This window comes from Ceratotherium simum, chromosome 19 (genome assembly GCF_057802395.1).
Source record: "Ceratotherium simum simum isolate JZ-2026a chromosome 19, ASM5780239v1, whole genome shotgun sequence".
Classification (NCBI taxonomy): Eukaryota; Metazoa; Chordata; class Mammalia; order Perissodactyla; family Rhinocerotidae; genus Ceratotherium; species Ceratotherium simum.
This window is the reverse complement of record NC_141918.1, coordinates 2,315,313-2,340,154: the sequence shown is the minus strand read 5'-3', so window position 1 is coordinate 2,340,154 and position 24,842 is coordinate 2,315,313. Positions and strand designations below refer to the sequence as shown.

The 24,842-nt window shown below is 36.0% G+C and overlaps 1 protein-coding gene across 6 annotated transcripts in view; it reads right to left on the bottom strand.

Annotated features, from left to right (window-relative positions):
* Positions 1-24,842, bottom strand: part of SENP6 (SUMO specific peptidase 6) — a 127,304-nt gene that overhangs the window by 40,672 nt on the left and 61,790 nt on the right. For all 6 annotated transcript variants that reach the window (XM_014781070.2, XM_087443787.1, XM_014781071.2 and 3 more), the window contains 3 exons: positions 16,017-16,165; positions 9,917-10,211; positions 3,771-4,003 (listed from right to left, as the gene is read on the bottom strand). In XM_014781070.2, the coding sequence (XP_014636556.1) occupies positions 3,771-4,003; positions 9,917-10,211; positions 16,017-16,165 (677 nt within the window). The remainder of the gene's footprint in view (positions 1-3,770; positions 4,004-9,916; positions 10,212-16,016; positions 16,166-24,842) is intronic.

Genomic DNA, 24,842 nt, shown 5'->3' with positions numbered 1-24,842 from the left:
GGTATAGCCTACTAGACACCTAGGCTATATGGTACTAATCTTATGGGACCACTGTCATACCTGTTCCAATGCTGACTGAAATGTCATTATGTGGCACATGACTGTACTTGGACTACATCAGCAATTCGTTAGGAAACAGGTAATTTAGGGGAATGGTTATTTGCATTACAAAAGGACGCTTCTTTATATATTTAACAATTTTAAACTAGTCATGCGTCGCATAACGTTTCAGTCAACGATGGTGCAACGGACTGTATGTACAACGGTGGTCTCATAAGATTAGTACCATCTAGCCTAGGTGTGTAGTAGGCTATACCATCTAGGTTCGTGTAGGTACACTCTGATGTTTGCACAATGACAAAATCACCTAACTGTGCATTTCCCAGAATGTATCCCCATCATTAAGTGACACATGACTGTACTTGATCTGTTAAATTAACATTTCACAGTCACTTCCAAATGCAAATTAATCACAGTATTTTATATGTATAATTTAAACTAAAAGTAATTAAAGTTATCACATTATAAACTTTATTATCATAAGAATAAAACATGATCTTGACAGAAAACAAGAGGAAAAAATTGTCCACTGCACAGAGACAGGCACTATTCCCATTATCCTTCTAGAGACATTTCTGTGATCTATGTCATCAGAAAAAATACGTATTAAAACAGAACGTGATTTATATATATATAAATTATATATAAACATATATATATGTATTTCTGCAAACTGCTTTTTCAGGCTTATCAACGAATTTATCATGAGTATTTTCCCAGATTATAACAGAAAGCTAACAGAGACGTTTAAAAACTTTTTTCAGCTTTAGAATTCTCTCTTCAAATGAGATGCTATTTAGCTCAAAAATAAAATAGATAATTGAAGAGCTGGTCGAGCTGAATCCAGTAGAGGGACTGAGTCCAGAATCTGGGTGGTCCACATTCTCCCCAGGAGACTCTAAAAGAGCACTGGAGAATCTTACTGTTCACTGTGCCAGTTTGAAAACTGCTCACCCACAAATTCCATCATATGGAAATCCATTATTTAACCTAACCCTCTTATGCTGGACATCTGAGTTCTTTCTGACCTTTTCCCATAACACACTATCCTCCAATAAGCATTTCTGCAGCTAAATCCTGGTATATATAACCATTGCCAAAATGCTCCCCAGCATAGTTATACCAATTTACACACCCAACATTCCATTTCTCCAAACACTAGTCAACATGAAATACTATTATACTTCAAAAATTTTCAGCAATATGACAGTTAACAAAATGTATTTTGTGTGTGTGTGTGAGGAAGACTGGCCCTGAGCTAACACCTGTTGCTAATCTTCCTCTTTTTTTTGTTGCTGAGCTCACATCAGTGCCAATCTTCCTCCATTTTGTATGTGGGACGCCACCACAGCATGGCTTGATGAGCGGTGTGTACGTCCACACCCGGGATCCAAACCGGTGAACCCTGGGCTGCCAAAGTGGAGTGCTCGAACTTAACCACTATGCCACCAGGCCGGCCCCTTTTAACTTCATTTTCAGTACTTCACTACCTTTTTTGAACTCTATTCATTTCCTTTACTCATTTTTCTATGGTTTACTTCTATTTCTCGATTTTCAAGAAATTACAAATATATAAAGGACCAATTCACATTTTGTCATACAGTTCACTATTTTTTCCCTATTTGCATTTACATATCAAATTCTGTTTATGATGTTTTGGTACACTGTTCTATACTTTTCATTTAATCAAATCTATTCATCGTTTCATTTACTATTTTTGTCTGTGCTGAAATTTTGGAAAGGCATTCCCCAAGATTATATTAAAAATATCAATCCATATTTTTTCTATTATCTTTATAGTTACTTTTTGTTTTTTATTTGTTATGGTTCCCATCTGAGCAACCAAGTACATATGTTTCTATATTTTTATTAGTCCTATAATCTCTGTCATATATATGTACACACACACACACACAATTTTTTAACACAAGTTTTTTATTTTAAAAAAAGTTCTTTTAGGGCCAGCCCTGTGGCCTAGTGGTTAAGTTCAATGTGCTCCACTTCAGCAGCCTGGGTTTGGTTCCTGGGCACAGACCCACACTAATCCTCAGTGGCCACGCTGTCATGGCGACCCACATACAAAACAGAGGAAAACTGGCACAGATGTTAGCTCAGGGCAAATCTTCCTCAGTCAAAAAAAACCCAAATGTTCTTTTTACAAAAATAAGACAATATGCACCTATTTCTGCCTCTTGGTATTCCCATTCAACAGTACCATGTAGAAATGCTGAAAGTCATTGATATAGCTCTAATTTTTATTGTCAGTAGCTGTATAATAGTCCATGGTACAGATATACTGTAATTTCTTCAACCATTTCCATACCAATGGGCAATGATTTTGTTTGGAGTTGTTTGCCAGTAATCATGTTTATACATACAGTCTTACATACTGGGGGGGGGGGGATGCCTTTGAGATTGAGTCTAGGGAATGAATTATTTGGTCATTTGGTATACATTTAAAAAAAATTTTTTTTTTTTTTTTTTTTTTTGGTGAGGAAGATCAGCCTTGAGCTAACATCCAATGCCAATCCTCCTCTTTTTTGCTGAGGAAGACTGGCCCTGGGCTAACATCCGTGCCCATCTTCCTCTACTTTATATGAGATGCCACCACAGCATGGCTTGACAAGCAGTGTGTCGGTGTGCACCCGGAATCCGAACCTGCGAACCCTGGGCCGCCAAAGCGGAGCGTGCACACTTCACTGCTGTGCCACCAGGCCAGCCCCCATTTAAAAATTTTTAATAAATGTTTTTACATTGCTTTCCCAAAAGGTCATAACTTTCTCTTCCATCAGCAATTTAGGAAAGTAACTTTTCCCTTGGATTCTTGCCAGCAGTACATATTAATTGATCTTGTATTAATTTTGAAAGTCTGTTAAGTATACAGTTATATTTCATTTTCTTTAATTTGCACTTCCTTAGTAATTTGCACTTTTCATGTAGTAGTTTATTATCTGAATTTTCTCCTTTGACTATTCCTATCTTTTTTCCCTCCAACTTTTAAGAGTTCTTAGTCTATTATAGATATTAAAGTAATATATGTAATACGCATTACAAACATTCCTCTCTAGCTCTATTGTTTATTGATATAATTTTTATCTTTTGCCATCTGAACATTTTGTTTTTTTTTTTTTTTTTTTTTTTTAAAGATTTTATTTATTTTATTTTTTTCCCCCCAAAGCCCCAGTGGATAGTTGTATGTCGTAGCTGCACATCCTTCTAGTTGCTGTATGTGGGACTCGGCCTCAGGATGAACGGAGAAGCGGTGCCTCGATGCGCACCCGGGATCCGAACCCGGGCCACCAGCATCGCAGCGCGCGCACTTAACCACCAAGCCACAGGGCCGGCCATCTGAACATTTTGAAATTTTTTATATGGTAAAACAACAATATTACAGTAAAATCTACCCAAGTTAAAATGACTTCTCTCTGTCCACTAGATTATACAAGTATACTTATTTACACTTATATTTCGCTGCAAAGTTGATATTGTTTCTTCTTGTTGAATTTTTTACGCTTTAAGCCTTTAATTTGAAATTTATTTTTGTGTTTTAATGTTCTTCCAAATAATCTTCCAAGTGGTATTTTAAGTCCCACTTAATGAATAACCATCTTTTTCTCCTATTGACACTGCCAAATTACCCTCCAAAAAAAAAATTTACATCCCAAACAGGAGACTTACTCTAAATAAATGTAAATAAATGTGGAAAGTACCTGGTCTTTCATTCTTGCTTTTCTTGGCAATGTAACTGTATTTAACTCTGAATCTGCTGGAATGCTTCTTGGTTCATGCTCTACTCTACAGGTATTTTCATTTAGTGCTGCTTCTACTTTTCCAGTGGATGGTGCTGGGGAAGAACATGCTGAATCAGCAGGTTGAGGAGATATGCTCTCTCTTCTGTTAGTCCTGTCATTGTCGTCATCATCATCATCACTGGACAAAATGACTATGAAGAAAAGGTTAAATACTTCAGGAATTTCACTTCTGTCAGTTAAAAACGTAAATAGATTACCAAAGTGGGAAATATACCAAATTTGCTTTGGATCTCCTCCAGATCTGAGCTTAACAAAAACAAGTGAAGATACAATTCATTCTGCCTGATAAAAAGTTAAATTTAGAGAACAATTAAAAATGAAGAAAGCCTAAGAACTGATATTCCTTTTTTTTTTTACAATATACAAATATGAAATTGATTCCATAGTCCATCACCATCACCCACACAGAAACATACAAAAGTTACAGCAAAAATTACAGGTTTATCAGTAGGTCTATTTCAGAGTTCCAAAAAATGTAAAGTATGAAGATAATCTGCATACAAATAGTTCACAAAATAGCATGCATTTTAAATGCGTGCAAAACTCCATGTGACCAAATAATTTTATCTCACACAGGAAAGCACTAAAATCATAATCGGTCCTTGGGAGAACCTGGACCTAATGCTCAATAAATCTTATTGAGTAAATGAAAGTGGGCAAGGAAAGGCATTATGAAGGTAATTTGCTCTTATACTTTGTACTCTATTAAATCTTGCCAAACCTACCTCTATATCACAATTCCCCAGAGCCACCCACATTGCACTTGAGTCAAATCCTAACTCCTTCCTCTGATTTATGAATGTACACAATCTGGCCCTTGCCTACTTCTCCACCTTTCTCATACTACTCCACTTTTCCCTCTTTATGCTCCAGGCACACTAGCCATTTATTTTGTTCCTCAAACACAACAAGCTTGTTCCTGTTTAGACAGCAATTCCCCTAACACTTTGCATTTTTGTCATCAATTTTTAGCTTAAATATTACTTTTTGATTGACTACCCAATCTAAAGTAAGCACATAAGTACTCGCTTATTCACATCAACTGATTTAAATTTTCTGTTGTGCATGTTGTGCATGTTTACTTGTCTTTTCCCACTAGATATAAACTATAAGAGAACAAGGACACTGCCTGTTTCACTGCTATATTCCCAGAGTCTAAAATAGTGCCTGGCACAGAAAAAGCATTCAAAAATCATGTGTTGAAGAATGTATAAACTTGTAGGAGCAATTTTCTATTTTAGTATCCCACACATAAATGCTTAGTTAATATATATTTTTGTGTGTGTGTGAGGAAGACCAGCTCTGAGCCAACATCCGATGCCAATCCTCCTCTTTTTTGCTGAGGAAGATTGCCCCTGGGCTAACATCTGTGCCCATCTTCCTCCACTTCATATGGGGCGCTGCCACGGCATGGCTTTGACAAGTGGTGCGTCGGTGTGCGCTGGGGATCTGAACCTGCGAACCCCCGGCCACGAAAGCAGAGTGCACGCACCCAACTGCTGCGCCACCAGGCCAGCCATTAGTTAATATTTTTTGAGTAATATACATGTCACAGAAAGGCAGCATCCGCAGCATCACTCCATTTGTCTTTTTTATTTTGCTACCTAGTCTCAAGAGCAAATGCTCAAGTCGGCCCTTTTTCAGAACTGGTATTTTATGAATACACAATCTAACAGGCCAGATTACAAGACCTAAGCAGATTTACACATATTTGAAAGTTAGGGTTTTGCCACTTACTAGCTGTCTGCCTCAATTTCTCCTGTCTGTGAAACTGAGGACAATAATGATATCTATTTCAAAAGACAGTCACAAAAACATGATTTAATATGTAAAAGGTTTAGCACAGTGCCTGACATACATAAGCTTTAAAAGAAGGTCACAAACTGTTTATGTTGATGAAAAACTACAGAAATATATACTAAAAGGGAAGCCTAGTGTTCTAACTACAATTATTTTTATGCTGCTTCAGAGACATGAAAACTTCTACAGCTACTATATCAAAACCTTACTATAAAGCACCAAGGCTGCAACAGGTAGAATTGTAGTTATTTTATTAACTTAAAATAAATGATGGTTGTGCTCAGTTTCACCATAATTGCAAAGCAAATGGGGAGAGTGTGCGAAGATGATATTATACAGTTAAAAAGCTGTTCTCATAGCTGCTTTAATTCTACATAAAATATAGACTATATTCTACATAAATATCTAAGATTCTGCATCAGGGCCTGCTATGGACTGAAACGTGTTCCCTCCAAATTCATATGTCGAACCCCTAAAACCCAATGTGACTATATTTGGAGATAGGGCCCATAAGGAGGTAATAAAGGTTAAATGAGGTCATAAAGGTGAGACTTGAATCTGATAGGACTGGTGACCTCATAAGAAGAGAAGATGCCAGAGATCTCTCCCTCTTTCTCTGTGCACACACAGAAGGAAGGCCAGAGATCTCTCCCTCTTTCTCTGTGCACACACAGAAGGAAGGCCAGAGATCTCTCCCTCTTGCTCTGTGCACACACAGAAGGAAGGCCAGAGATCTCTCCCTCTTCCTCTGTGCACACACAGAAGGAAGGCCAGATGAGGACACAGTGAAAAGGCAGCCATCTGCAAGCCAAGAAGAGAGCCCTCAGCATCTTGATGGCACCTCAATCTTGGACTTCCAGCCTCCAGAACTGTGAGAAAATAAATTTCTGCTGTTTAAGCTACTCAGTCTGTAGTATTCTGTTATGGCGGCCTGAGCAGACTAACACAGGGTCTTTGTACCTACATTCCAAACTTGTTTCCACAGACACCAGCATGTTTTCTTCCCCACTTCATTCTGGACTCTGTTCAAAGTTACTTTACCAAAGGTGCCTATTCCACCCCCTATTTAAAACAGCACCCTTCCTCATCTTGGCACCTGACAACCGTCACTCTCTACTCCCTGGACCTGATACATTTTTCTACATAAAATTATCACTACTTGAGACACTGTACATGTTATTTATTATTTGGCTACCCATGACAGAATAAAAGCTTCATGATGATAAACTATTTTAATAGGAAGACAAATTTAAGAATGATTAAGTATATAAAGAAAAGAGACTTTGGAACCAGAAAAATTTGCTTTTTTTAAATCTAAACTCCAATAGTCCGTATGTATATAATATTGAGAAGCTACTCAATCTCCTTAAGCCTAGGTTGCCTCACTTATAAAAATGGAGTGTATAAGTACCTACCTCGCATGATTGTGAAACTAAGTTAAATTGGTTAGTGTATAAAGTTTTATCACATAAACGGTACACAGCATGCAATAAATGGTATCTTTATTACTAATCTGAAATGTTCTTAAAATAGAACATATTTTTCCATATACTTTAACAGGAAATACTTAGTCTTTAATTTTTTTTTGTTTTGAGCAGGGCAGGGGAACAAATATATGCTTTACGGTTTTAATTCATGGCTGATATGATCCTAGGTTAAGCTCTGAATAGTAAACTGCTTAAGGTACTTCAGAACCACATGAACTTATTTCCTTATATTATCAACCTACATGGTTGATGTAGACATGGTATTTATTTTGTTTTTTTATGTATCGACTTAGCCTTATTAACTTCTAGTTCCCCTCATCCTGCAAACCTTCTCAGGATGTTAAGTTTCCATATAAAGTTTGGCTCAGTAATAATACCCAGTAACTGCCTAATAAGTGAAAGTTTTCTTCATCTTACAATTAAAGTATAAAAACCTCACCATTAGGAAAGATTCGAATGATATTAACAATATTTAATATGCATTGGTGTAACACTAATGTATCATAAAATATTCATCAAATATCAGTATCATCATAACATCCTAACAGAGTGTTGACTCAATAGCTATCTTTTTTTTTAACTGAGTTATTTCTGAGAAATAAGCTAATGTACTGGTACAGGTGAAGGTTTTTATACTGAACTGAGTAAAACAGGACTTGACATATATCTAAGGTTAAAAAAAATTTTTAATCTTATCCCCTTTATTTACCACTTTTCAGAGTAATGATTTGGAACTCTTGGAACTCTACTCGAAAGGTAACTAATGGAGAGCTTTTTTCTTTTGGGGGCAGTATGAGGATATCATTATGAACTAATTGATTTTAATATATTCGATATATTTCAATAAATAGTAGTTATGATTCCTTTTGTGACCCAGGTAGTCCCATCATTGGTCAGTGGGAGCCCTTTTATTTTAGCTCCTGTGTTCTTTTGACATGTCCATAATAGTTTTTGATTGCTTCCATGCTTCCTGACATGACTACATGATCTAGATTTATCTCACACATTTGTGCTCCGGACCAGGAGCCAGCCATTTCACTGAGGAGCTCCAGTTACTTTTAGGGAAATAGTATTCAAAAACACCAATACGGGGACTAGGTTTGTTCACTTCTATACTAGGGTTGCTTACTGTTTCTAGACATCTTCTGTGGCTAAAGGTACAAAATACTTAGTTTCCATTTAAGAGAAAATATATAATAAGCTCAACTATTATCTCTAGTTCAAATTTAAAGTTACAGGATTTTTACTTCTTTGATTTTACTTTTGTATTCTTTTTCTCTAACACTGAGAATCTTGGTTTCTGGAGACTCTAATTGCTTATTTGCTTTATCAATATATGTGTTTAAAAATAATACTAATATTATTATTTTTAGAATATATATATATATATATATATATATATTTGTGTGTGAGGAAGATTAGCCCTGAGCTAACATCTGTTGCCAATCCTCCTCTTTTTCTGAGGAAGATCAGCCCTGGACTAACATCGTGCCCATCTTCCTCTACTTTATATGGGACGCTGCTACAGCACGGCTTGACAAGCGGTGCGTTGGTCTGTGCCCAGGATCTGAACCTGCAAACCCCAGGCTGCCGAAGCAGAGTGCGTGAACTTAACCACTACACCACAGGGCTGGCCCCCAAAATAACAATACTAATATTATCAATAATAATATTACTGAATACACTTAGGATTTCTTTCCGTTTGTTTGACCTTAAAATATATCACATTAGGGATGTACAGCACAATGTTATTTTAATTTAAATTCATTTGAAATAATTTTCTATGTGTTCAAGCCATTAACTAGATATATAATGAGGCTTATTTCATTTTGTTTTTGTTTTTTAAATTTCTGATTTAATTTTGTTTTATAATCATGTAAAATGCCCCAAATTATGCAATCATGATTCTAAAGTCAAATCCATAAAACAAGATATACTTGGAGAAATTGAGCATCTATCCCTAACTCCTATACTGTTTTCTTCTCCTTCCAACTAACTACCTTTTCTAAATCAGTTTTTGGTATTTATTTCCATTTTTTAAAAAAACCTATATTCATTCTCCCATCCTTCATAAATAAAGGGTACCATACTATACACTCTGATCTGCACCTTGTTTTATTCAGTTGGTTAAAGACCTTGGAAATCACTCTACACAATATTAAATCAGCTCTTTCTCCCCTCTTATAGCTACATATGCTATAGTTTATTCAACTAGTCCCTGATTCTTTCCAATCTTTTGCTATATATTATAAATAGGACCACATTCCATATACACACACCTATGCACATGAGTCTAAACGTAGGAAAAAGACTAAGGGGAGAAACAAAAGTGGCAAGGGAATTAATTTTCACTAAGCCCTTTCTATGTGTCAAATATTTCAGTAGGCTATGCTAGGCACTTTATATGTTATTTTATTTACTCCCTCAAAAACATTATCGGGCAGGAAATATACCCATTTACAGTTCAGAGTGATTAAATTAACTGGGCCAAAGTTAGAAGGCTGGGGACAACTGGCATTTGACCTAAGTCTGGGGCCACGGTCTGTGCTTTTACTATTTAAGATGGAAAGGATGAGAATAAAGTCAGTTATTATTTTCCAACTGCATGGATAGTTTTAATCATCTACCCAAAAAACATGTTACACAACTGACATAAGAGGATGCCACACTTCTCAAATATGCTCATACTCACAATTAAAAATATATGTGAAAAATACTGGATTGATATAGGCAATACTAAAGGGAGCAAATACTTACTTGGATCATTTAGGTCTGACAGGCTTGTTTTCCTTTCTTTCAGGCTTGTGATTTTGACTCCTTTTGACCTAGATAAAATGACTTTCCCGTTAGTCTGTAAATTCTGTCTATTATCATCACAATTCAAAATAATATCCATTGGAATCTTTCCCACACTGTTGCCATAAAACTTCTTGGGGGGTACTGCTGTGTTTTGTGATTTTTGTCCTCCAGAATTCTGATGAATTGACGTTCTTAATAACGGTCCAGTAGGTTCATTCAAAGTTACAGCTTGTCTGCAATTTCTTTGCAAATCCTTAGGAAAAAGAATACCACAAGTTTGGCATTTGGTCTGATTTTCTTTATTTTCCCCACATTTTGGACAATAATCACACTGTTCAGAAAACTTAAGTCCCAAAAGAATAAAAGAGACAAAAGATTTTGGCATTTTATTTCAACATCATGAAACAACAATAACAAAAATCTCAAAATTAAGGCTCCCTCCCCATCACCAGCAGCACGGGTACCAAAATCCTGAATACATCATGTCACTTGGGAGTTACCATCAGAATGCTGGAAGGAATTTTTGAGACCATCTAGTCCAGCAAGTCTTCAAATTGGACGATGTATACTCCTCAAGGGCTATGTAAACATTTTCTAAGGCATCCAGGGCATAAATAATCTTAAAGGAATCAATATCTAGATCCTCAATTTCCATATAATCTTTCCCAAAACTGATTTGATTACACTTTTGATGTCAAGACATCTCCTGCCTCAACTGCTCTTCTCCTACAGAAAAAAAAAAGAATACTAAACCTGCCTTCCATTTGAAGTATTACAATGGTGCATTGCCTTGGGGTATAAAAACCACAAACTAAACAAAAGGATCATTTTAAAACGTCGGAAAAATGAACAGATTCTAAGTACTGGTTAACAAAAACTTTTGCAAGACAACTGATTTCTAAGACAGTGCTTCAAAAACATTTTAAGGAAGGCCTAATCTGAGTTTCTTTGCAAATCCTTAGGAAAAAGAATACCACAACTTGCGAGATCATTAAAAAATGTTTTTTGACAGTAGAGTATCATGTGACTTTGGGCATATACCTTAGAAGGAGTTCAAGGTATTAAGTGATATCACTATAATAGAACTCTTTCCATATTCATGTACTTATTTACGTGAACAAGGTTGTTCAGCGCTTACGTCTATAAGAAGGAAAAATATGAACACATGTTGAATTTTGTCTCAGTATGTAACATAATATCTATCAGTGGACACATGAACTAATTGAGAAAAACAGTCAATGTTTACTTAAAAGATGTATTTCCGGGGGCTGGCCCAGTGGCTCGAGAGGTTAAGTGCACGCATTCCACTGCAGCAGCCCGGGGTTCGCGGGCCTGGATCCCGGGTGCACCAACACACCGCTTGTCAAGCCATGCTGGGGCGGCATCCCATACAAAGTAGAGGAAGATGGGCACGGATGTTAGCCCAGGGCGAACCTTCCTCAGCAAAAAAAATAAAAGATGTATTTCTAATAATTTTACTTTTTATATCAAATATTTATCAAACTTTGTAACAATACATAGTTTTAATCAATACTGCACTACTAATAACTGAAATAATTCAATCTATTTTTTTTTTTTAATTTTTATTTATTTATTTTTCCCCCCAAAGCCTCAGTAGATAGTCGTATGTCATAGTTACACATCCTTCTAGTTGCCGTATGTGGGACGTGGCCTCGGCATGGCCGAAGAAGCGGTACGTCAGTGCGCGCCTGGGATCCGAACCCCGGCCGCCAGCAGCGGAGCGTGCACACTTAACTGCTAAGCCACCGGGCCGGCCCAATAATTCAATCTAAAAGAAAATTTCTGTAACACTTTGAGCCTTATACCACAGGAAATAAGTGGACAAGCATTTGTTGTGATCATGAAATCACAGAATGAGATGGTAATTATCATTTGCTATGGTATGTGGATACTACCAGATCTATACATGAGGAGAGAGATTTAACCATTCTATTTAAAAATATTACTCCTTTCACTGTGTCAACTATTACATCCTGTGAGATCACTTAAACTTGGGTGAAAAATGTTCAATGTTAACGTAGAAAAACATAAGAGAATACCTAGTTGTTTACAATTCTTTGAGGTCTTTTAGGTGACAGAAGTCATCAAGTGGCTGCAGGAGGACAGACTGGTAGGTGGCAGTTATATACGATTAGATGTGTACACACAAATTTCAAAATTCATTTAACTGAATGCTTAAGTTCTATACATTTTATTCCATGTAAATTTATAACTCAAAAATATGTAGAACTTATAAAAGCAAAAAAAGTCTAAAGACTATTGCTCTAGTCTTAGCTCGTTTTAAAGATGAAAAAAATGACAAATTGTTTACCTTGCCCAACATGACAAATAACAAACCCCTTCTATTATACCATGTTACCTATTCAAGGATCTACCCCAGAAAACAAAAAGGAATGAAAACCAAGCTTTAACCAGGGCAAAACTGACCTTGGTAGAACATCAGCTCACTATCTGAGCCTATGTGGATTATAAAAAAAACAGCATGTCTCTTTCTCTGCTAGTACACAGGAGAATTCAGTTATGCTATTCATGGAGTCTAGATAAAAGGAAATTATTTTTCTCACAGCACTTTCAATACGGCCCTTTGTATTTAGAATAGGTAACAGGTAACTATGCAAACAATTAGTTACATACAAATATGGGACAGATTATCTGACTCTCATATTTTAGCCTATTGCCAAAAAGAAAAGGAAATAATAGTAATTTAAATGAAACACAAACAATGTGAATGTTGGCCATGCCCCATTGCACCCGAAAGGGAAACCTACAAACAAAGGAGTAGTCCCTACCTACATACTACTCTGTGATGAAATATCTAATTCTCTAGGAAAAATCTAAACCCCACTATTTTCATGATGAACAAAGACATATTTTCACCTCTAGCTAGGTTTAATGCACCCAAAGAAGTTGAAAGATGTTCATTTATGTGGGAGATAGAGCCCTGTGTGCCACAGTGGGAGTCAGCTATATATAAGCTAACTCTGTCTTTTAAGAATCTGAGGATATGATCAAGCTGGGTAATGACTGGCTCCAAAATTTTTTTGTTTATAATAAAGATAAGTAGGACCTATTTCAATGAAAAGAACTCCATGAAAAAGAGGTACTTCCATATGTTTCCTTTCATAAAATTGATACTGAAACAGAAAAAGCATATCCCTACTATTAAAATTTCCAGTATTAAAACATAGAAGGAAATATATTGTGAGCTATTATCATATGCCTTCTATCAGCTAAGAAACATATCATGGAATTGTCTGCAACAATTAGGAACAAAATGCAGACCAGCTGAACCAAATATGATATTAAATATTTCTTGCTAAAAAACTGAAGATTAAGAATTTTATAAACCTAGAAATCTAAAAACTAGAAATCTCAATATCGATCAATTACTGTTAGTAAAGTATGTGTAAAGTAGTAAATTTTCATAACAATTTTATGTTAAGTATAATTTCTTTTGGAAAATAAAGATTAATTGAAGTCTCATTTTCCCCCTTTTGGTCAGTGGAAGACTTTTACAAAATAAAATAAATCCAAATCACATATTATCTGCCAGTCTCTACACATAAATAATAACCAATTATACTTAAGAATAAGCCTGTCTTGAATGAGACAATGTGATTTTTGGTAAACATCGTAAAGATGTATAACCTCATTAAACATCAAAGACCTTGTTTTCTGACAAGCAGTACACAGTGTGGAATTTCATAGACGACACACTAAAAGAAAAACAACTAATCTTGTTCAAGAATTAATAACTACACAGACGGTGTCTATAATCTATTCTTTATCTCCACTAAGAATAAGAACAATTGGCATGGGAGTAAAGAGTAAAAGAAGGAAGATTTATCTTAGATATTAAAAAAATGTTTGAGGTTGTCAATTGGCATGCCCACTAGAGGAAGGATGGTGTGTTTGGGAAGGAGATTTCCTCTTTTCTCCTTTGCCTTTACCTGGGTCAAACAGTGTGCCAAGCAGTGGGGGATGCCAGTATGGCCTATAACAAGCTTAGGCTGGCATACCAGGAGACTGGTCCCATAAAAGGTAACTGAACAAATAAGTAAATGCACTGAGGGTGACAGGAGTCAGGTTTCTCACTGTCAGAGAAGGGAATTACAAACACGCAAAGTGGGAAAGGCTAAGAAGAACACTGTGATCTTGAACTAGAATTGGAATTATCAGTGTGAACTCATGGATTTTAATACGTATTAAATATTAACACATACACACACATATATTTCCTAGCTTTGTGCACTGAGAGGGCCTACACCGATGACACTCAGTAGCAATAAGCATAACTAGTCCCCATATATCTTCCCTCCACTTAAAGGAACAATGGCTCTTTGGAGAAATGCATGACTACAGATGAGACAGACAAAGTGCAAACAAGTCTAGATCACCTGGTTATACCAAAAAGTAAGAAAGTACTCAAAGAATGATAGGGATATGTCAAAAACAAAGAGGAGCCAGCCTGAAGAACTTCCCATGGGCCAAGTCTGGGACAATTTGAGCATCAAAATAAATAATGATATTTATAGAGTATAACCTTTTTGAGTAAAATAAGAATCTACATGTCTAGGGCCGGCCCTGTGGCTTGGTGGTTAAGTGCGCGCGCTGCGATGCTGGTGGCCCGGGTTCGGATCCCGGGTGCGCATCGAGGCACCACTTCTCCGTTCATCCTGAGGCCGAGTCCCGCATACAGCAACTAGAAGGATGTGCAGCTACAACATACAACTATCCACTGGGGCTTTGGGGGGAAAAAAATAAAATAAATAAAATCTTTAAAAAAAAAAAAAAAAAAAAGAATCTACATGTCTATGCTGATGTAAATAAAGGAATACATAAGTAAATGTGAGATAAGGAAAAGCTCTACCTTACAGTGAAAGGCTTATTAATAAATGAGTATGTATCTATTAATTAACTTTACAGTGGACAAATCTAGAAAAATTCAAATCATCAGTAATGTGAAAATGAACATCATATGCCTCCTGATATGATGCAATAAGATTACAGCATCACTTCTGAGGATTCCTGAAAAATGTATAAACTACAAAGAAACATCAGACAAACCCAACTTGAGGTACAAAGCAAGGGGCCTACACTTCTCAAAAAAATCAAGGTTATAAAAGACAAGGGAAGACTAACAAATTATTCCAGATTAAAGAAGACTAAAGATCATGACAGTTAAATGTAATATATGATTCTGAATTGGATCCTGTACCCATAAAGAACATTACTTAGTTGAAATTTTTTTTTTAAAAGATTTTATTTATTTATTTTTCCCCCCAAAGCCCCAGTAGATAGTTGTATGTCATAGCTGCACATCCTTCTAGTTGCTGTATGTGGGACGCGGCCTCAGCATGGCCAGAGAAGCGGCACGTCGGTGCGTGCCCGGGATCCGAACCCCCGTTAAGCCATGGGGCCGGCCCATAGTTAGTTGAAATTTGAATGAAGTTTGTGGATTAGATGGTAATTTTGGATCTATGTTAGTTTTTTAATTTTGATAGTTGTATTCTGGTTATACAGGAGAATGTCCTTTGCTTTTTTTTTTAAAAGCAAACACACATGAAAGTATTAAGTGGTAAATGGGTATCATGCGTGTTATTTATACTCAAATGGTGCAGAAAACTACACACACACTAGTACATAGAGGGGGGAAAGTGGAAGGAAGGCAGAGGGAGGGAGAACAATAAAACAAATCTGGAAAACTGGGGAATCTGACAGAATATGTGGATAGCCTTTCAACGATTTTTTCAACTTTTCTGTAAATTTAAAATTATTTTTAAAAATTTCTGGTTGAGAGCAATTGCTTGCAGTATGCTGCAGGGAGGCACTGATATATCCTTTTCAGAAGAAGATACATTCTAGACTTTGCGTAGTTAAAAAATGATCTAACGAAGACAAAAACGTTTGCTTACATAACTTTCCTGGGTCTCTTCTAGTCTTATGAAAAAAGGTCACCTAGAATTTAATAAGTACTAAAAATAATATTAATAAAAATACCATATGATTAGCAACAAAGAATAACTTCTCTACCCACCTCTAAATCAGTTAAACATTTTTTTGAAGCAGGAGACAGAGGAGAAGGAGTACAGTGATAGGTACTACTGTGACGTTTCTGTGGTACTTTCCTTTTAATTTCAGATTCCAGGTGCGATTCAGACTCTTCTGTTTTCTTCATTATACGATCTGAAGGAAGCGGGAAAAAAACAAAAGTACTGAAATTAAATTTTATAAATTCTTCATGATCTTTGCGATGAAAAAATACTAATTTATATTATCAAATTATTATGTTTTAGTTAAAATAAACTAATGCTTTAACATGTAATGCAATAAAGAATAACCAGAACTTTGTTAAGTCAGAGCCAGGAGTCGTCGCCTGGCTGCTCTTGTGTACTTTTCACTCTTCACCAGGGTCTCCACACTGTGGGCCACTTAAATCAAGTGTACCAATATTCTCTTTAGCTTATTCTGTGCTACTAATGCAACAGAAGCACTTCCCGCACTGAATCACACACATAATACAACCCCCATCCCCCACTTTTCTAAGTTAGTTACTCTTCTTGTAATAGTAATGAGAAAAATCTGAATTCCAACATTAGGTACAACTGTTTAGATAAAGCAAACTAAACTAATCCTCAACCTAATGGTTTTTTAAGTTTAAGAAATACAAAAGGGAATTTTCCTCGTTATTTCTGAAGTAAATGTAATAATTTTCATTAAGGATATAATTAGAATTTTTAAATGATTTAATGAGCTCCAAAACAGGACAATTTAAAATTTACTACGTGGGCCGGCCCTGTGGCTTAGCGGTTAGGTGCGCACGCTCCGCTGCTGGTGGCCCGGGTTCGGATCCCAGGCGTGCACCGATGCACCGCTTCTCCGGCCATGCTGAGGCTGCGTCCCACATACAGCAACTAGAAGGATGTGCAACTATGACATACAACTATCTACTGGGACTTTGGGGGAAAAATAAATAAATAAAATTATTAAAATTTACTACAATGCAACTTCATCAGCAAAGATTTAAGTATGCAAGAACAAACACATGGTCCAAAGACAAAAGTTAATGAATCTACAAACCAAAATGCTCTACCTGCATAATCCCAAGTTTGTTAAATACTTCCATTTTCCTATCTTTAATATCTTATCTTTTGATTTTTTTAAATAAGGAGTTACCTACACATAAAAATCAACATTATCTAATCTTATGAGTTTGATATACAATACTCTCTTAAGAAACCAATATAACTACTCCTGTTTAGTGTAATCACCGAGTTTTACTAAGTGATTTCCACCTTCTCAGTCTTTGCACAGTTCAAACACCTTTTTTTTCCTGGACACCAAAACTAGAAATCTAAGTAATTGTAGACTTCTCCTTGTGCCTCCTTCCTCACATTCAAGGGAATTCCACTAATAGCTCTTAAATTCACTCCTTCCTCTCAAACTCACTACATTTCAGATGCTTATCTTTTGCCCAAATTGATTTCCTTCACTCCAATTCTGCTTATTTCAGTTCCTTCCCCAGTACTGCCAAAGTGATCTTTCTAACACAAAAATGAGACTCTATCATTCTAATGTTTAAAATCTTTCAGATTCTAGTAGTTAAGGAAAAAATTCTAACCCCCCTTGGCAAGCCAAAATTTGTGTTGATGTTCCAGTCTTACTTCCAATCAAACCGTACCCCAAAGAGGTACATTTCTCCAGGTGTTTTCTCTTTCACTCTCTTACATATGGCATTTTCTTCACAAGCAAAGCTCTCCCTATTTAAAATAAATTCAAACCATTCTTTGTTAAGAAGCTGCCTCTGTCCCCTACTAAGCAGTCCTCGGAGTTTCCACAGCACTTTATACATACTTCTATTAGCACTCATTTTATTTTATTGTAATTATTTGTACTGATCTGTTTCCTCCCATTATATTGTCAGCTCTGAAAGAGAAGAAATCATGTTTTAGTAACATATTTTCCCAGCGTCTAGAAACTGCACAAGGAAGGGCTCGAAAAGTATTTACTAGATTAATGAATTACATTACAAAAGATAAAACTATGTGACACATTAAAAAAAGATGAAATTACATGGGCAGAAGGAAGGGATGCTGCTACTAGATCATCTCTGAAAATGGCTTAACTTTGCCAAACAGAGATACTGATTCACTCACAGATCTAGACACATAAGGACTCAGCCTCCAGACAAGGAGAGGAACTGAAAGCTGCTTCAAGAACTGCCACTGAAGTTACAGAGAAGCCACGCCAGTCCAGAGATCCAGGTCTTAGTTATTATTCCTATGAGAGCTAGCTTACTTTGTTAGACTGGTTACATATAAAAAGCAGTTTCTATACAAGTGAGTATTAAAGAACTAGAATGTGGCACTAAGTAAAAAAAGAGGCAGACAAGATTTGGAATTCAGAAAACATAAACACACAGTTGTCTGGAATATACAACCAATTATTGGCATAATTTAATTTACAGAGAGAGCTGTGTTAAAATGTGTTTTTTTTCCCTCCATGTTTTTTTGGCCTAATTAAATTTTTTATGTACACAAGAGAGCTTTTTCCTTATAACACAGTTTTACAAATTTTTGTAATGCCCACAGTATCTTTGCACATCATTTTGCTGAAACATGTATCTATATTGCTCTTCTGCCAGAATCCACTTAGAGACTGACATTTTAAAAACCATTATCACTTCATTCCTGATCATATAATCACATTCTTCCCTCCACCATAGTTATCTCGTGATGTCTATATCACATTTTCTCTACCTCCTATCATAATTAATAAAGGGGGAAACAAGTGGCTCAAGCTTTGAGAGAAATTGAAGATTTTTATTCATAATAGACAAAAGAAACATGATTTTAAAATCTTGATCCCTAAATCAAGGTTATCTACAAGGTTCTGAAGGGAAGAGACAGAAAAGACAAAAAAGGACAAAATTAGGAATTTTAAGATGAAACTTTTGAAACTAAGGTGATGTGGAGGTATGGCAAATGACTGACGGTGCATAGGAAACCACAATAGATCTATAAGGAGGCAAATAATAAGCACAAAAAAGTTAATATCAAGATTAAGAAATTTCTTTAGGATTCTATCTTCCATGGAAAGAAGGGAAAAACATTTGAGAAGATTAGGATAATTAAAGCGAAAATTAACTAATCTCAAATTATAGCCAGAAACATAAAATGGCAAAAGACAAAACATGACTGGTCCAGGAACAACAAATGCTTTAAGTGCTCATGGACGTTTTACTAGCTAACTGCTCAAGGAAGTCACTTTTGCTAAGCTGTGACAGCCTCAACAGAGTACTCCAAGGAAGTACCTGGGATGAAATGTATGTGACATTCTTGCTCTCACTGAACTCCTCTTCTAGGAATGAGAAGGAGAACACGGTGTTCATCCAAGACCACACAGTACGAACATCAAGATTAGGATATTTCCTTGCTGGATTTTCTAGCTCAATGTTTTTTTAATACCACATTATTTCCATATATGCAGAACAGGTGAGAATATGGAAGATACTTTGAGATAAGTAAAAGTGATTAACAGGTTGGATATATAGAATAAATTTTAAAATCCAAGTTTTAAAAAAAAGGTCCTCCATAAAAGGAATGTTCATAGCAGCTTTCTTCACGCTAGTCAAAAACTGGAAACAACCCACGTGTCCGTCATCAGAATGGACAAACAAACTGGTACATCAAACTACTAATGCATGCAAGATGGATGAATATAAAAAAAATTATCCTGAATGAAAAGAAGCCTTACATAAAAGAGTACATATTGTATTATTCCACTTATATGAAATCCTAGAATAGGTAAAATTAATCCATGTTGGAAAAAAATTACAACAATGGTTACCTTTGATGGAGCAAGGGTAAGGACTAACTGGGAAGGAACAAGAGGGAATTTCCTGAGGTGATGATACTATTTGTACTATGTCTTCCCAAGGGTTTGGGTTAGAAAGGTGTGTGTACTTGTCAAAATGTATTCAACAGTACCCTTAAGGTCTATTTCATTCTATATAAATTTTACTTCAAAAGAGAAAAAGAAAACTATAAACAAATATTAAACTCTAGATAATGATATGCCTGCTGAAGTGTTTAGGAGTAAAATGTACCAGTGCCTATAATTTATTCTGAAATGCATCAAGGAAAAAAAAAGGCGAATTCATATATAGATGAGTCAATACACAGGTATGTGATAAAGCAAGTACAGAAAAGTGTTAATTGTAGAATAGACGTGGTAGATATATGTGTATTTACTGTAAAAGTCTTTCAACTTTTCTGCATGTTTGAAAATTTTCATACTAGAAGTTGGAGGTGGGCTGAGGCAAGGAAGGCCCTTAGCTTTCTTGTTTGAGAATTCAGTTGTGATATTACTAATACGCTAGAACACACATACTCTAAGAACAGTGACAGAACACAACCAACTACCTTTATTCTGGTTATGTATTTGCTTTTAAATTATTTTTAGAGTCTTTCAAAAGAGAAAGACAAACTAGAAAACCAGTTTTCTCCATGATGTAACTACTACTATGACTGATTTTCAACATAAAATAAAACTAAAGTTATGTGTCAGGTTCTCATTAAAAAGAAGAACTCCTGGGGGCCGGCCCGGTGGCGCAAGCGGTTAAGCGCGCGCGATCCGCTGCCGCGGCCCGGGGTTCGCCGGTTCGGATCCCGGACGCACACCAACGCACCGCTTGTTAAGCCATGCTGTGGCGGCGTCCCACATAAAGTAGAGGAAGATGGGCACGGATGTTAGCCCAGGGCCAGTCTTCCTCAGCAAAAGACGAGGATTGGCATGGATGTTAGCTTAGGGCTGGTCCTCCTTACAAAAAAAAAAAAAAAGATGAGAACTCCTTAAAAAATGAGCCTCCTTAAAAATCACTTTTGGCTATGCTAAATAAGTGATATATAGGCAGACATGAATAAAAGAAGAAATTCAAATGGCCACTGAACATATAAACTGCCTGAACAGTAATGAAGAAAGTGCAAAAACAAATACTATTTCCATGCCAGGCTGGCAAAGCCTAAAAGAATAATATCTAATATTGCTGAAGAGCATGAGAAAACAGGCATACTCAAATACTGTTTGTTCAGAGCTGATACGCTTTACAGAAGGCATTTTGGCAGTAATATATCAAAAGTCTTTAAAATATGCATAAACTTGGTTCCTGTAATTTTATTTCTAGGGATTTGATCTAAGGAAATAATAGATCAAATACACAAAATGTATGTACTAGATTACTAATCATCATATATATAATATCAAAACACTGAAAATAACAAATTATAGCGGGTCACTATGCATTCATTAAAAAATGACTACAGAGACTTAGATATATTAACTTGTAAAGAAGTCCATCATAGATAAATTCATTCATTTGATTCTTATACTTCCTCTAATTGTGCTTTCCATGCTGGTTTTCCTCTGATATTCCAGCATCTTTTTTTGTTTTTTGCTGAGGAAGATTCCCCCTGAACTAACATCTGTGCCAATCTTCCTCTAGTTTGTATGTGGGTCACCAGACAGCATGGCCGCCGACTAGTGGTGTAGGTCCCTGCCCAGGAACCGAACCCGGGCCGCTGAAGCACAGCGCACTGAACTTATCCACTGGGCCATGGGGCCGGCCCCTCCTGCATCTTTTAATGCGAGTATAGAAAACAGATACTATCACAACCAAGTCAAAAAGCAAGTTACAGAACAGTATACATAGTATGAATGCATTAAAAAAAAACGGGTCGGGCCGGCCCCGTGGCTTAGCGGTTAAGTGCAAGCGCTCCACTGCTGGTGGCCCAGGTTCAGATCCCGGGCGTGCACCGATGCACCACTTCTCCGGCCATGCTGAGGCCGTGTCCCACATACAGCAACTAGAGGGATGTGCAGCTATGACATACAACTATCTACCGGGGCTTTGGGGGAAAAAACAAATAAATTATAAAAAAAAAAAAATTGGTATATATGCATAGAAAAAGTCTGGGTATTTATCTATTACGATGCTATTCTGACTGGTTAAGAGTAAGTGGATATTTTTCTTCTGTATATGAGTTAAACAGTGCTAAACCTGGTGATTTAAATTGTAATCATAATGTAATGACATTAAAAATGTAATTAAATGTTCATTCAAAGACAGCATAAGTCTATTAATTCTCTTTGACAACAATACAAAGAACAAGTTGGAAAACAAAAAAGAAGTTTAAGAAATAAAGGAAAAAATAGGCAGGGGAAAAAATGAGAGATCTTAATTTATAGTTATATAGTTGTTATTCTACATGTTTAAAAAAATATATAAAAAGAACAGCAAACAAAAAATAACAGGATATGTGATCTGACCAAAAACTATACTTAATGGTTTACAAGCTTTAATTTTATCCTAGAGAACTGCTTATCAATGTTAATAAGTGCTGATATATGACTATAACTTATCAAAATTTATATTAAGTGTCTCAAATGCAAAATAAAAGGGGAAAAGGTAATCACCTTAGGTGTTAAGAACTATAAAAAGACAATGATTCCTTTTTAGGAGAAAATTATTCCAGGTGCTATGCCAATAACTAGTGATCTTGGGGTTTGAAATCTCTATGTTTTAAAAACTATCTCCAAAGGAAATTCTAAAATAAAATGCAACCTTTATGTAACAATATATGCAATACTATTATAGCATTGTTATTCATCCTATACCCAAATATACATGCACCCACCTAACACAAAAAAAGCACCAAGTTTACAAGTTAGATATACCAATATCCCTCTCCTGAAGTTTACAAATATTACTTGCTCAAATGAACCATATATGTGTATATGTGTGTATGTGTGTATAAATACACTTCATTTACTATCTCTGAGCCCACAGATATAAATAATTGAATAAATAAATAAGAGAGAAGGTACAGCTCTTCCCTATAGAAGAATTCCAATTAATAAATGTAAAAGAAATGAAGAAAACAGAAAATTACCATTAGATAAACACAAGTAATGACTGTTGCCAGCAAGATCCACCAATGGACGCTAAAACCAGTGAGTGAAAGTTTGAGGAAAAACAGGACACTTGCATAGTCTCACAGTATCTCTCCCAAGATCTTTATTAAGTACAAAAGGAAAAAAAATTATTTTACAGTGGAGAAACACAGCAGAAACTACCTAACCAAGAGATCACAGTTAACATCACCAGTAGTAAGACATATCAACTTCGTATAACCCGATATGATGTGTTGAAAAAGACACAACATCAGTTTTCTAGAAGTTTTGCCAAAAATGCACAGCCTCAACCTAATCATAAGACAACATCATACAAACCCAAACTGAGAGGCATTCTATGAAGTACCTAACCATTACTCTTCAAAAATGTCAAGGAAACTTAGGAGACATGAAAAATAAATGCAATGTGGGATCCGCAACCAAATCTTGGAACAGAAAAAGGATATCGGTGAAAAATTGGTGAAAAACGACCAAAGTCTATAGCTTAGTTAAGAATCTTATAACAATGCCAATTTCTTAGTTTTCATAAACGTACTGTGACTGGAAGATGTTAACATTAAGGGAAGCTGGGTAAAGAGTAAATAGGTACTCTCTCTACTACATTTACTTTTCTCTAAGTCTAAAATGATTTCAAAATAAAAAGTTAAAAAAAAAGATTATTCTTATCTACTTAATGAATGTTGTTCAATAAACATTAAAAATGATTTGTGACAAGCCTGGGGCTGACTGCTATCTAAAACCATATGAATGGGTCAAATCACTTAACTTACTCAAATGTATTTGTATAATGAGAATGATAATACCTGTTGTGCAGTTCACAATAGAGGATGAGAAATAACTTTCTTTCTGAGCTAGCAAGAAAATAGTAGAGCACAGTGGTTAAGAGCAATGGGCTTTGTCATCAAACAGAGCTGGATTCCAATACCAGCTCTGTGCCCTTGAGCAAGCTGTGTAATCCCTCTGTGCCTCAGTTTCCTCTTCTGTACAAAATGTAGGTCAAGTTGAATTTAGCCTACAGAGATCTTGGATAGGGAACCAGGATAAAAGTAAATAATGAACGTAAAGCAGGTAACTCAGCATCTAGTACCAGTAAGAGTTCCATAAAGATTTAAGGTATAACAATATGAATGTTGAAGAGGGCAGTCATGGACTTAGTCAGTATAACTATGCATTGCAAAGTATAATAATTCATACTCATAATAACTACAAAGTTACTAAGGATGAAGCTAAGTTTGTAACATGCTCTTTATAAAATAGGGATATGTTCAATATATGTATCAAAGATTTTCATCTAAAGTAGAAAAAGAATATAGATGCTTTAAAAAACAAACCCTTAGCTATGAGGAAAACCTAGCTGTTTAAAATCATTTGATTTTGGATAAGAGCCACTAGTGCTATTTAAACAAGCAAAGGCTGGGACAAATAAGATGGACACATAGATTAAGAATCACTATTCTGGGCCAGCCCCGTAGCTTAGCGGTTAAGTGCGCGCACTCCGCTACTGGCGGCCCGGGTTCGGATCCCGGGCGCGCACCGACGCACCGCTTCTCTGGCCATGCTGAGGCCGCGTCCCGCATACAGCAACTAGAAGGATGTGAAACTACGACATACAACTATCTACTGGGGCTTTGGGGAAAAAAAGGAGGAGAATTGGTAATACATGTTAGCTCAGAGCCGGTCTTCCTCAGCAAAAAGAGGAGGATTAGCATGGATGTTAGCTCAGGGCTGATTTTCCTCACCAAAAAAAAAAAAAAAGGATCACTATTCTAAATAATGAAAACCAATTTGGTGGTGAAACATTTTTCAAAATGTTATTTGCCCTCATTTTATTTTCACATTAATAAAATATCAGTATATTAAAAATTATTTCAATGAAAATATGAATTTCTAC